A 13,720-nucleotide genomic window follows, 5' to 3' on the forward strand; every position below is an offset into this window, starting at 1 on the left:
TTAGTAAGCATAAATAAAGGTAGCATTGGCTTGATTCATTTGTCTGTGTCACACTGTGATTAGAAGAAATGTTTACACTCTTCAGATCCCAAAATCTTAAAAATCTTAAGACTGAAGCATGTGCTTTGAGGTAGGAAATTAGCAGTTAAGCACAGCTATATTTATTATGAGATAAGAGACAGAAAGAAATGCTTCCCCCAAATAAACCCTACTTTTAATAGGTTACTTGTGAAAGAATAAAGTGAAGAGGATTTTATTCTGTTAAAAACCAGAATTGGGTTTAAAATAATTTTTTAATGCTACTTAGCTCTTTTGTCAAAAAGTACGCAGGTAGTTGTGTTTCTGATTGGGAGATTATTCCTGAATTAGGTATTTCAAATGTCTGAGAAATGAGGTGTTTTTGATTTGTGGTTTTGTCCAAAAGAAACCAGATTCCACAAATATAAACAAATAGTAGGCAGCACAAGTTAAAAAAAAAAAAAAATAGAAAGCACATTTAACATTGTCTTTCTAAATAGGCAAAAAATGCTATTCCTTCAATGGTAGGCCACGAAGGAGGCCCAGGTTCAATTTTCAGCCATGCTGTATAAAAATGTTTTAAAAATGATATATTCCTGTAACAGTTACACTGAATCAATGGAAAACCAGTTTTCAAAAGGTCCAACTTTCAAAAGGGAAACAAACATTCAGTGCTGTGCTCCTAAAAAAACTAAAGATTCTAATAAAGTACTAAACTACTGTAATAAACTCTGCAAAGCTTTCATCATGGAATCTTCATTCATTATAATATCTTCCTTGAGGCAATAACGTTAAGGTTAAGAAGAGAGGTGTACAGGTAAAAATCTCACTATAACAAATTTTACATTTGCTGCAGGAAAATATGAAGTAACCAATATTGCCATGGGGCAGTGACTTGGGCACTGGTGACCAGACTGATACTTCAGATCTAACCTAATAATCTCACTTTACTGTTTGGTTATGACTCTACATATTAAAAAGAAGTAAGAGACAAGGGAATACTAAGTTTCATTATAAGAACAAATATACAAAATTTATCATGCTATTAGGCTCAAAATTTGATATTCTAGGAAATAATGTTATAGTAACACCTCCTGTCACTTATAAATGAAAAAGACTCAGTCAAAAACATTGAAGAAGGTGAATAGTGTTTCTAACTTTTAATTAGGCTAAGTGTAATTTCAGAAATCATGCCCTTGATTTTTCTGGACCTAGAGTTGAAAATGATGAGCTAACATACAAAGCACCTTCATACTAATAAACTATGGAACAAAATGAAGATAAAATACATTTGAGATAAGAGGGCACATTGGCTCCAATTCTAACCTTTTCTTCCATCTCACATTTGAATCACTCACTAGGATGTCATTTCTGGAGGCTACCAAGTAGGATTTTTCTAACACTATTAACCCAGAAATTTGAAAAGAAAATTGCCTTTTGATGGTACAATAAAAGTCTATGTTGGGCATGGCGGCACATGCCTGTAGTCCCAGCAGTTTCGGAGGATTGCTTGGGCCTAGGAGTTTGAGGCTAGCCTCGGCAACATAGCAAAACCTAATCTATTTTTTTTTTTTAAAGAGAGTCTAGAAGGGTTCAAAAACAGCTCAGATCTCTTTCTCTTAAGCATGTAAAAGAAATACAACTATGCTGGTCGGGTGCAGTGGGTCATGCGTGTAATCCCAGCACTTTGGGAGGCTGAGGCGGGCGGATCATGAGGTCAGGAGATCGAGACCATCCTGGCTAACACGGTGAAACCCTGTCTCTACTAAAAATACAAAAAATTAGCCAGGTGTGGTGGCACACGCCTGTAGTCCCAGCTACTTGGGAGGCTGAGGCAGAAGAGTCACTTGAACCCAGGAGGTGGAGGTTGCAGTGTGAGCCAAGATCACGCCACTGCACCACTCCAGCCTAGGCAAAAGGGCGAGACTCTGCCAAAAAAAAAAAAAAAAAAAGAATACAACTATGCTTACTAAAAAGTCACAAAGCTTGTTAAATAGAATAACTTATCAATAACAAATTAATAGTGCACTGTTAACCCAAAAGAGAAATGGCCAAGAACATAGCACTTTTAGTCTATTGGACTGACAAAAGTTAACTGAATTATAATATTCAGTGCCAGTATATCAACAGAAAACCGGCCTGGGAGTATAAGCTGGTTCAACTTTTCTAATGAAGAGTTTGGCAGTAAGAATTTTTAATACTTGGCTGGGGACTGTGGCTCACATCTGTAATCCTAGCTAGCACTTTGGGAGGCTGAGGTGGGAAGACTGGTTGAGGCTAGGAGTTCAAGACCAGCCTAGGCAACATAGTAAGACCTCCATATCTACAAAAAATAAAAAATAAAAAATAAAATTAGCTGAGAGTGGTGGCCCTTGCCTGTAGCCCCAGCTGCTCAAGAGGCTGAGGCAGAAACACTGCTTGAGGCTGCAGTGAGCCATGATCGTGCCACCGCATTCCAGCCTGGATGACAGAGTGAGACCCTGTCTCTTAAAAAATAAATAAATGCCAGCCTAGGCAACATAGTGAAACCTCATCTCTGCTACAAATAAAAAAAAATCAGCTGGACATGATGGTGTGCGCCTGTAGTCCTTAAGTCCCAGATACTCGGGAGACTGAGGCAGGTGGATCGCTTGAGTACAGAAGGTCAAGGTGCAGTGAGTGGTAATTTCACCACTGCACTCCAGTCTGGGCAACAGAGCGAAACCCTGTATCAAAATAAACAAAAATAAAATAAACGCTTGAAAATGTTCATGGCCTTTGTTCCCACAATTATGTTTCTAGGAATATATTCTAAGGAAATAATTAGATAAGGGTGCAAAGATGTATATACAAGGACGTTATATATGCCAGGATGCTCACTGTAGCACTATATATAACAGAGAAAATCCGAAAATAAGCTAAATGTTCACTATTAGGTGAGTAGATAAATCCAGCCACGCATATGCATAAATCGACAAAGACATGTAAACTTCTATTTACTGATGGGAAACAGAAGTTTAAGATAAAGATTATAAAACAGTTTATATAGAGTTACCTACTTTGGTAGAAGAAAAAAGACAAATATTAAGGTGTATGTACTTATCAATATGTGCCTGATTTTAAAAAATGTCATATATATAAGAAGATAAATGGAATATTAAGTAAACTATTATTTTAATTTATCCTACTTTCAAGTTCTGTTAAAATTAGCATGTATCCCTTGTACACTAAAAAAGGGAGAGTGGTGAAATAATCACCACAACTATAATGTACTCCTATGGACACAGAGTGGGAAACAGCTTCACACGGAACCATTTTTTTTGCAATGAATCTCCCCACTGATTAAGCTGCAAATGTACTGTATATCCTTTGATTTCTGATTTCTTTCTTTTTCAACACAGGATGATGTTCTTTCCCCTTTGATTTCTGAGGTAACATCTTTAAATGTGAACTGTGTTATGCAAATAAATGGACCAAAAAGATCAACTTATAAATCTAAATTCTATTCTCTGTACACCTTAAAATTATTTTCTAGTTTGTGGCTACAGCCATTATTTCAAGAACTTATTTGCCAGTCTGGGCAACATAGCAAGACCCTGTCTCTACAGAAAATAAAAACAATCAGTTGGGTCTGGTGGAATGCCTGCAGTCCCAGCTACTTGGGAGGCTGAGAGACAGGAGGATCACTTGTGTCTAGGAGGTCACAGGTCAGGTTACAGAGCTATGATCATGTCACTGCACTCGGCCTGGGCAACAAGTAAGACCTTGTCTCTTAAGAAAAAAAAAAAAAAAGGCTGGGCATGGTGTCTCACACCTATAATCCCAGAACTTTGGGAAGTTGAGGCGGGTGGCTCACTTGAGGTCAGGAGTTTGAGACTGGCCTGGCCAACCTAGTGAAACCCCATCTCTATGAAAAAATACAAAAATTAGCTAGGTGTGATAGCACATGCCTGTAATCCCAGCTGAGATAGGAGAATCACTTGAACCTGGGAGGTGGAGGTTGCAGTGAGCTGAGATCGCATCACTGCACTCCAGCCTAGGTGACAAAGCCAGACTCTCTCAAAAAAATGAAAAAACAAAACAACAAAAACACAGAGCCTGCAGTCCTTTACAACTTTGATTTCTCAGATTTGGAGTGACTTAATTCCTAATATCTGCCCATCAGACAAATTTATCTGTTGGAACTAATTTCCTAGATTTACATATTTTATTTTAAGCTATTTTCAGGGCATCTCTCAGTGGTACATTTAATTATTTCCACCAATTCAAGACTATACAACATAATTTCAACAAGAACACGGTAGTCATGAGCCAACACTTATGTAAACAGTGAAGTGAAATTACCAGAGGTTTAGGCAGCTTCTGTATGGGAACTGATATAAACGGTCACGAAACTAGATAGGATACCTGTATCTATCTGGACTTTAAAAATTTGTTGGAATAAATAATTGATTATATTATGCTTATATAATATTTTGGCAAATTATTAAAAGTGATTAAAAATGTTCACTTAGTTTTTGAATTAATTATAAAGATACTACAAAATGAAGAATTTGGCTACCTTGACTATTTCAAGTGTTGTGGAGTAACTGATGTATATTTATGTATTAAGAATGATGTAGGCTGGGCACAGTGGCTCACACCTGTAATCCCAGCACTTTGGGAGGCCAAGGTGGGTGGATCACCTGAGATCAGGAGTTCGAGACCAGGCTGGCCAACATAGTGAAACCCCATCCCTACTAAAAATACCAAAAATTAGCTGGGCGTGGTGGCAAGTGCCTGTAATCCCAGCAACTCAGGAGGCTGAGGCAGGAGAATCACTTGAGTCCAGGAGGTAGAGGTTACATTGAGCCAAGATCGCGCCATTGCACTCCAGCCTGGGCAACAAGAGAGAAACTCCGCCTGTCTCAAAAAAATAAAACAAAACAAAAAACAAACAAACAATGTAATGTAATATAACATAAGTGTTTCTAATGTTAATGAATAACCTTTGAGCCTCTTACTTTGCCTAATTCATAAGTCTCTGCAGGATGTGAGAACTGTAAAATGTACCACTAATGTATAGTCACTACTATACTTCTAGACTGTGTTGAATTGAAAGAGTTTTCCAGGTAACACAATGTTTCTCAGCTAATATTAACTCTGGATCTACATCCAATGCTATATTCTCAAGTGTGACTATAAAGAATCAATTTGCTAGATCCTTTGACAATGGGTGATGAGGCAGTGGAATATCCTCTGAAACAAGCAATCTCATCAATTGGGAATTAGTCATCTCTTTTAAAGGTGCTGCCGAACATAAGGTACACAGTTTAATCACAACAGTTAATTGCTAGAGCCCATGTCTGCTAATGACAACTAATGCTTTACCAAGGACAATAAATACTCGAAGACCTTACTTTATTCATTTTTACCTTTTCTGGCACATAAAACAGTATAAAATCAAAAGCTAAAACAAGATCTGATCAATCATGAGCACCATATATTAGAAAAAAGTCTGCAGCAAGATTTCTCTCAACTTATATACATGAGTTTTACAAAAAAGTATTAATATATGAAGAAGTAAGCTGTAATTCAGCAAAATCTTGTAAAAATATAGGCACCTGCTTCTCAGTGATATAGTTACCTGTACTTAAAGACAATTCAGCTGTTCTACAGCACAACGAGGGCCCTGGTTTGGGTTCTGAACTCCTAATTCTTAGGCATTCTCTATCACTGGCTTACATTCTTTCCTTGCTGACACTGTATTTTCTTTCATTTATAGCCTATGTATTTCTGTATTTTTGGTTAGTCTGTGATATTATTTTAAAGCAACATGGAGCTTAGCAGAATAAACCAAAGTCTCCTAGTATTATGTAGTTTTGTCACAGATTATGAATATGAATCTCTTTTATTAGAAAAATGCACAGATGGACAAGCAAAAGGTAAAAAAAACCCTGTAGTATATTTGGTTATGAATGATTTCTCATTCACAATTGCTAAATCTTTTTCTTAAAAGTATTCAAGGAGAAAAAAGCTGCACAAGTCAGAAAAAACCATTAAGTCTTAATATTCTTCTCTATTGCAGGTTAAAAACATAACTTTATATATGTAAAAATAATAGAAATCTGCTTTAAACTATGACTTTTACAAACTTTTACAGGAATACTCTCATAGAGGAAAAAAATAATGATGTAGATAACTTTTATTAGCTCAAAGAAATCATGTTACAATGGCAATAAAAGGTCAGACTTATTGAGCACTTACTATGTGTCAGGCTCTAGCTAAGTCACAAAAATGAAGCACAAAAAAGTTAGAAAACTTGCCAGGATCATACAGCTAACCAGGATTTAAACTTAATCACTCTGACTAGAGAGCTCAGGTTCTTAATATAAGATTAACATAATATAATCTAATCCAATAAAATGCATTCACCAGAAAGATACAAAGTTGAATGGTAAAAATGTGAAGATTAAGAAAATTTTTAAAAAACTAATGCTGACACCCCAAAAAATAAAAAATTTCTCCAATGGTAATTTGATTTTATTTTGAGGGTAGAGACTGCAAGGATTCTGCTTCCTGTCTTAAATTCCTAAACTCTTACCAATGCTAAAAACTTAAAACAAATTTCCATAGCTTTAGCATATAAACAGAAATATTCATTTATAATACCCAAAGGTAATTTGCATAAGGAAAATGCAATCTGCTCAATGGATCTTAGTATTATAATGGAAATGAAACATTATTAAAAAGTAATTTCCTTGCTAAATATAATTTGGAAGTACTTTAAATTAGATTAAATGTGAGAGTGCTTAAATCTGCTTTTCTGCTATAATGTATCATATACACCATGTCCATCAAAACTGCTAAATGCTGTCTGAAGAAACAGATATTACATGATATATAAAATCCAGTATCTTCTATTTGCTTCAATTCAGTCTGAAAATCTTTCTGGAGTACCTCCTATATGACAAAATTCCAAGCTGTGAATAGTAAAGGACATGTGCAAGCCTGACAGAGAAACTATTTAGTAGACAAGGAAGACCTTTTTAATGCTTAATGTTACCATTTAAAATTACTATTTAAAATCAGTGGCCTAACCAAAAGATTTCCAGGAACTGGGAAAGCAGGCTGAAATATAGCACAGAAAGACTCAAGTCCACTCTATACATTCATACAGTACCTGGGAGCTGAATCTGTGAACATCATCAGAGGCACTGACTAGATCAATGGAAGACATGGAGGAAGAGCGACTATAGGGCTACCAGAGACAGACAAAGAAAAAACCAAGTAATCAGAACAAAGGCACAACAGAGCATTCAGTACCAACTTCCAAACACAAGATAAAGGGAAGAGAAAACAAAGCACTATATGAAACAAGCACAGCAGCAACTGCTGACTTCATGCACCTATTATGTATTATGTTCCAAAATCATTCCAAGAAGAATGTAGTCCTTCAACTAATACAAAGTAATACCATTTAATACCAAAGAAGAAATAGGTTTAGTATAACTGCATACACTTCTGGTTAACTATTTTGGACTAGCCACTCCCTATTTGCCCACCACCCACTTTCCCCTTAAATAAAAATGAAAGAACATTATGTTCAGAACAAGATTTCTAACTGTTTTAGAGGATGAATATAGAATACAATATATAAAAGCAAAAACAATCTCATTACTTAAATTCATGAAAAGGGGAGAAAACTTATACTACAAGGTATTTCGGGCTGGGTGTGGTGGCTCATGCCTGTAATCCCAGCACTTTGGGAGGCCAAGATGGGTGGATCACAAGGTCAGGAGATCGGGACCATCCTGGCGAACATGGTGAAATCCTGTCTCTACTAAAAATACAAAAATTAGCTGGGTGTGGTGGCGCGTGCCTGTAATCCCAGCTACTCAGGAGGCTGAGGCACGAGAATCACTTGAACCCAGGAGGCAGACGTTGCAGGGAGCCAAGATCGCACCACTGCACTGCAGCCTGGCAACAAAGCAAGACTCTGTCTCCCCCCCAACAACAACAAAAAAAGATATTTCCACCAACAGTGAAGAACAATACAAGATGTACTTTCAGTAAACTCTGACATTAGCTTACCTTTTGGACAAACCTATGTGTCCCCACAGAAGAAAAGGCATCTCCAGATGGCAAGGATGTAGGCCAATGTAATCTCACCTTTTCACTCTGTGACTAAAAAAACATATAATGGTAAGATGGAAAGGTTTTAAAGCGTATTTTGCAACTGAAGAATGGATAATATAACCTGGAACTACCAATATTCAGTGAATGCCTTAGTGCTTACAATCATTAGAATTATGAAACTACTCCACAGACATGGCAAATCCTGATACTTGCCTCAGATACCCCAATTCAATCTCTTTTTTCTGACTCCACAAATACTGTTAGGCAAGGGATAAGTTCTTTGATTTTGCTCCTAGTCAGACTCCCACCTACCTGCATAGCATTATTTATCATGGGTCAATCCTAACACTGCTGCCAATTTCTCCTATCCAAACCCTGGCCAAATCATTCCAATCATTCTACCTTATCAGGCCCCTGGAGGGCTCACCCACAGATTTATCTATAATTAGAAATAATATCACTGTTTGCTTCAGTTATGTTCCTAAGAACATATCACATATATCTCTTTGCCTCCTCTCCATGAAGGTATTCTGCCCTTCATTTCATCATCCCACTCCTGTTAAGCTGACACCTGACCTCCTTCTTCATCTTTAGTTTGCCTCAGTTGTTCTCATTTATTTCAACCAACTGCTAAGATCTCATTTCTCATGCACCAGTTTACTGCATGCATCTTTCCCCATGTTTGCAAATAACGGAAACTAAAAAAATGTGTGATACAAATGTCACTTGGAGAATGTCTATTTAATGGGCTTGTTGTTGAGAGCTCTGAAGAGGGAAATGATCTAAATCTATGGAACTGATTTTATGGATTACTGAAACTTACTACTCTATTATAGAGTACTACCACACTGTATCTTTGTCATATCAACGTGCCTGGCTATTAGGCAAGAACAACAATGGTCTGTTCAACGACTATTTTGCAGAGCATCTACCATAGTGTTAAGAATAGAAAGAAATTAAATGATTTGATAGCCCCATGAATATTTCTTTTTCTAAAGCTTACAGAAGGTTTCATCAATTCTCTCAAACCCAACTCAATCACTGTACTGATATTTAGTAGAGTAGTATTTTAGAGAGAACAGATGTTTTGAATCATCTTGTCTACCTTGTTTCACAGATTAGAAAACCAAGGCCCAGAGAGTTCAGTGATAAGTTCATAGTTACAAAGTTAGAGGTTAAATTAAGAGTAAAACTCAGGTGTCTTGACCTCACAGTTCACTACTTTTTCCCAAAACAGCAAATCTAGACAAAAAATGAAGGGAAACAAATAAATAATGCTATTTCAGGTAGTACTTTAGGCTTCCAAAAGTAGAGCCCATTTAGGAACTGAAAGTTCCCACTCTTCTTGAGTGGTACATAGCATCTTTCAGGTATAAAAAAATGAGCAATAAGCTTTACAAATTAATGTGACATAAACTTTTTATCAATAATTTAAAAAAAAATAATGAAAGCTAAACATGAGAAGCAGTTACTACTGCAGGTGATTTATCTGTAGCTAGGTAGACCAATATAAAGGCAAAATAGCTACGACTGCCTTAGCAATGACAGGAAATGAACAAGCCAACCTGACACATGATTATTTGGCAAGATATTCTGTAGCCACAGTGTATTAATACTTGCCCCCTCCTCCCACCAAAAAAGGTTAAGTTTCCACCATAAGTAGTATATCTTAAACAAGGGGAGGAAATAGCAAAACTCATCCTTAAGTACCACCTAGTGGTAACAAACAGTAACTGTATTGTTGCCAAATTAAAGAAGACAAAGTATCAAATTAATGTTGAAGCTAATGAGTTTAAGAAATACTTCTCTTCAATTTCCACAGCAGCTGTGTACAATGACTATAAATTCAATAATGATGACAAAATACTGAACAAAGTAAAAGTGAGGAAGAAACTGAAGGTGAAGGCAGGGAAAGCAATAAAGGGGTTAATAAAAACAATGATACTAATATAGATGAAAATCTTAAAGTTTTTGTCATCTTCCTTTTCATATTGTACTTGGTGAAGACAAATTCAAAGAAACTTTTTACTTAGAATAAATATATGCTTTATATTAAAAGAATGGTTTAAGCTGGACACTTGAAGGGAAATAAGCAGAAAAAACATTTCTATTTAAGTTCATGTTAATTATGCATGGTTCCTTTAAACAATCATGGTCTTCTTTCTATAGCTTGGAAATTCACATATAAAGGAACTGACTTATAAATATTATTTTACATATGTGACTCAATGTATTCACAGTTAAGTTTCTAGGTTATTAAGTTCAGAATTTTCAAATTCTATTTACATGAAATAATATAAGTCAAGGAATGCCTAGAGTGTTAAAATAAATTACAGCTTAGAATTTTCAATAATAGATATTGAAAATATAAATACCTGCTCTTCTATTTTATCTTGTCTGTCAAGAGCAGCTTCAACAGCATCAAAGAACTCTTCTTCTTTAATGAGACTGTTAGGGCCTTCCTATGCCAACACACAGGGGGAAAAAAGCAGTTGGTTTAAAGAAACAGAAAACTCTAATAACTCTGGTACTAACTGGAGGTTGAAAATGGACCTAATAAACATTTATTGAACACATATTTATAAACCAGTCAGTATACTAGGTCATATATGTATATATATATATATATATATATATATATATATATATGCGCTCTGTGTAAAATCATGAGTGTTACAATTAATTCACTCAGTACTCATATATTTACTTACTGTATATTGACCAATATTGTGTTGGGATAACAGTCTAGAGCAGGGATTGGCAAAATGGTGGCCCGTAGGCCAAATCCAGTCTGCTGCCTACTTTTGTATAGCCTGTGAGCTAAGAATTTCATTTTTAAATGGCTGGAAAGAATAAAAGTAATAATATGCCATGTAGGAATTACTTGAAATTAAAGTTTCGTGTCCATAAAGTTTTACTGGAAAACAGTAATGCTCATTCATCTATATATTATTTAGGGCTTCTTTTGTAGTAGCAGAGTTGAGACTTATGACAGAGACAACAGGGATATCAAACTGCAGTGAGGTAACTAAAAAGGTACAGAAGAGCTATAGCTAATGAGTACAGCTAGGCATTCAGAGGCGGATCTTCCTAAGCATGGGTAATTGTTTCATGGGGAAAGAAAAGTTGAGTTGATGCTTGATAGTCTGGCTAGATGGCAGAATAATGGCCATCAATCACCTGGGGAATCGTCTGGAGGACTTCTTACAATGAAAATTCCCAGGACTCCATGCCCATAATTACTTCTCAGTAGGTCTTCAGTGGAGCCTTGGAATATACATGTTTAATAATTCCCCCAAGTGATTCCCATAACAGCAGAACCTCAGCTGCATCAGAAGATAAACATATAAAGAACAACAGCAAAATATAAACAATCAACATGTTTCTGCTGTGATGAACCAAGTAAGTGGACAATAAGTGAAACAATAGATAGCTTTGTATTATGATAAAAGAAGATATTCTTTTGTATTATGATTAAAAAAAGAGGTAGGCTTGTGTTTAGAATTTCTTAAATGTTAAAATATATAAAATAAGACACACAAACAATTGGTGAAATATTTTCAGTTAAACTGATAACCCCAAGTTATCATTAGTCCATTAAAAATTGTCTAGCAACATTGTCCTATCCCCATCATAACCTGGAACCATACTGGAAGGGTAGGAGGTATGGGGTACTGTTCTTGTCATTTGACATATAAGAAATATTGACTTAATGCAGTTCTTCTTTTAGGGTTATGAGGACTCAGTCCCTCACAACCTACTTCAAAAAAACAAAAAAAACCCCAACTTTCTATTCAGATACAACAAACATACACAACAGTACACATCTTAGTGAAGTATCATAAAGTGAATATAACCATCAAATGACCATCTGGGACAAGAGGGTCATAAAAAAAATAGTAAAAATGCTCTAGGAAGTCAAAACATTTCAAAGACACTCAAATGACAGCAAGATAACTTTGCTCTCTACTGATGAGAGAAAACACAAAATATCCAAACTCAAGCATATTTTCTAATGATTTTAAAAACTATTAAAATCATAACCACATCTACATTTTAAAAATACCATTTATTCAATGTATAGCGATTTAGTACATAAGGATTTCTAATCCTTAAGCAATCATGTCAGAGCCTCAGGTGTCTAACTGAAAATTACAGCATTTAAAAATTCTGGCTGGGCATGGTGGTTCATGCCTGTAATCCCAGCACTCTGGGACTCAAGGAGGGCAGATCACATGAGGCCAGGAGTTCAAGATGAGCCCAACATGATGAAACCCTGTCTCTACTAAAAAAACAAAAATTAGCTGGGTGTGGTGGTGCACGTCTATAAACCTAGCTACTCAGGAGAATGAGGCACAATAACTACTTGAACCTTGGAGGTGGAAGTTGCAGACGTTTCAGTGAGCCAAGATCCCGTCAAGTACTCCAGACTGGGTGATAGAGCCAGACTCAGTCTCAAAAAAAAAAAAAAAGAAAAGAAAAAAAAAATCTATTCTGCCAAATGAAATGGTTTTTCCTTTAATGGCAAATCTTTGGGAGAAGAACTAAAGGAATCCGCATAAAATTTTCATTGTTAAAAAGGACTAAAAAAAACCCTTTTATCTCAAAGGGTGGGAGTTACTTATCTGCCCCCTTAGAACAGCATTTCTTATGTTAACAACTCTTCTTGAAGAGTTCTCTACCCTTAGATTCCTAAATTCCCCCCTCCCTCTCTAAGCACTCTTATAGGGCTCCTTTGTAGGTTTCTCCTTCTCTGCCTATCCTTTAAATGTTGGTGTTCCTCAGGATTCCATACTTGTTCTCCCCATAGCATTCTTACTTATATCCAAAGCTTCAGTCATCCTTTGATGACTCCTAAATTCACAGCCAGACCATCTCTCTTCTAACTTCCTCATGTGACTCACCTCAACTGCAATCTCTTCTTCTCCTATCTCCACACCTATCTGCAGAAACCTGGGCCTAATCTTGGATTTCACCCTTTTCCTTCATTCAATCATCATACCTTTCAATTCTACTTTCCAAATACAATAGTCTCCCCCATCTGTGGTTTTGTTTTCTGTGGTTTATATACAATAAGATATTATCAGAGAGAAAGAGACTACATATAACTTTTTACTATAATATAGTATAATTGTTCCATTTTATTAATTTTAAATAAAAAAATTAAACTTTATCACAGGTACATACAGGAAAAAATATTGTGTATATAGCGCTCAGTACTATGTGCAGTTACGGCGGGGGGGGGTCTTGCAATGTATCCCCCCCAGCCATGGATATGGGGTGATTACTATATCTAATTTGTCAGTGCCTCTCTATTCCTCCTCCTTTGACTCTAATTTAGGCCACCTTCAACTCTCCTCTGTATTATACAAAAAGTCTCCAAGCCCCTAGTCACAATTGTTACCTTCAATCCATTCTTCTACTGCAGGGAGAATGATTTTTCTAAACTGTAAATCTGAAAATGTCATTTTCTTGCTTAAAACCTATTGTTTCCCTGTAATCCCAGCACTTTGGGAGGCTGAGGCGGGCGGATTGTGAGGTTAGGAGATTGAGACCATCCTGGCCAACATGGTGAAACCCCGCCTCTACTAAAAATACAAGAAAA

The 13,720-nt window shown here is 36.2% G+C and overlaps 1 protein-coding gene across 5 annotated transcripts in view; it reads right to left on the minus strand.

Annotated features, from left to right (window-relative positions):
- The window catches only part of CERT1 (ceramide transporter 1), a 143,317-nt gene that overhangs the window by 29,157 nt on the left and 100,440 nt on the right, over window positions 1–13,720 (minus strand). For 3 of the 5 annotated variants that reach the window (XM_064376062.1, XM_064376063.1, XM_064376061.1), the window contains exons 9-10: window positions 10,491–10,577; window positions 8,071–8,163 (exon numbers count right to left, since the gene is read on the minus strand). In XM_064376062.1, coding sequence (XP_064232132.1) covers window positions 8,071–8,163; window positions 10,491–10,577 — 180 coding nt within the window. Of the gene's footprint in view, window positions 1–7,159; window positions 7,238–8,070; window positions 8,164–10,490; window positions 10,578–13,720 lie in introns of all 5 variants that reach the window. The other 2 variants (XM_064376060.1, XM_064376059.1) reach the window with 1 other exon arrangement.

This window comes from Aotus nancymaae, unplaced genomic scaffold (assembly GCF_030222135.1).
Source record: "Aotus nancymaae isolate 86718 unplaced genomic scaffold, 86718_ANA_hifiasm-v0.15.2.pri h1tg000014l, whole genome shotgun sequence".
NCBI lineage: Eukaryota > Metazoa > Chordata > Mammalia > Primates > Aotidae > Aotus > Aotus nancymaae.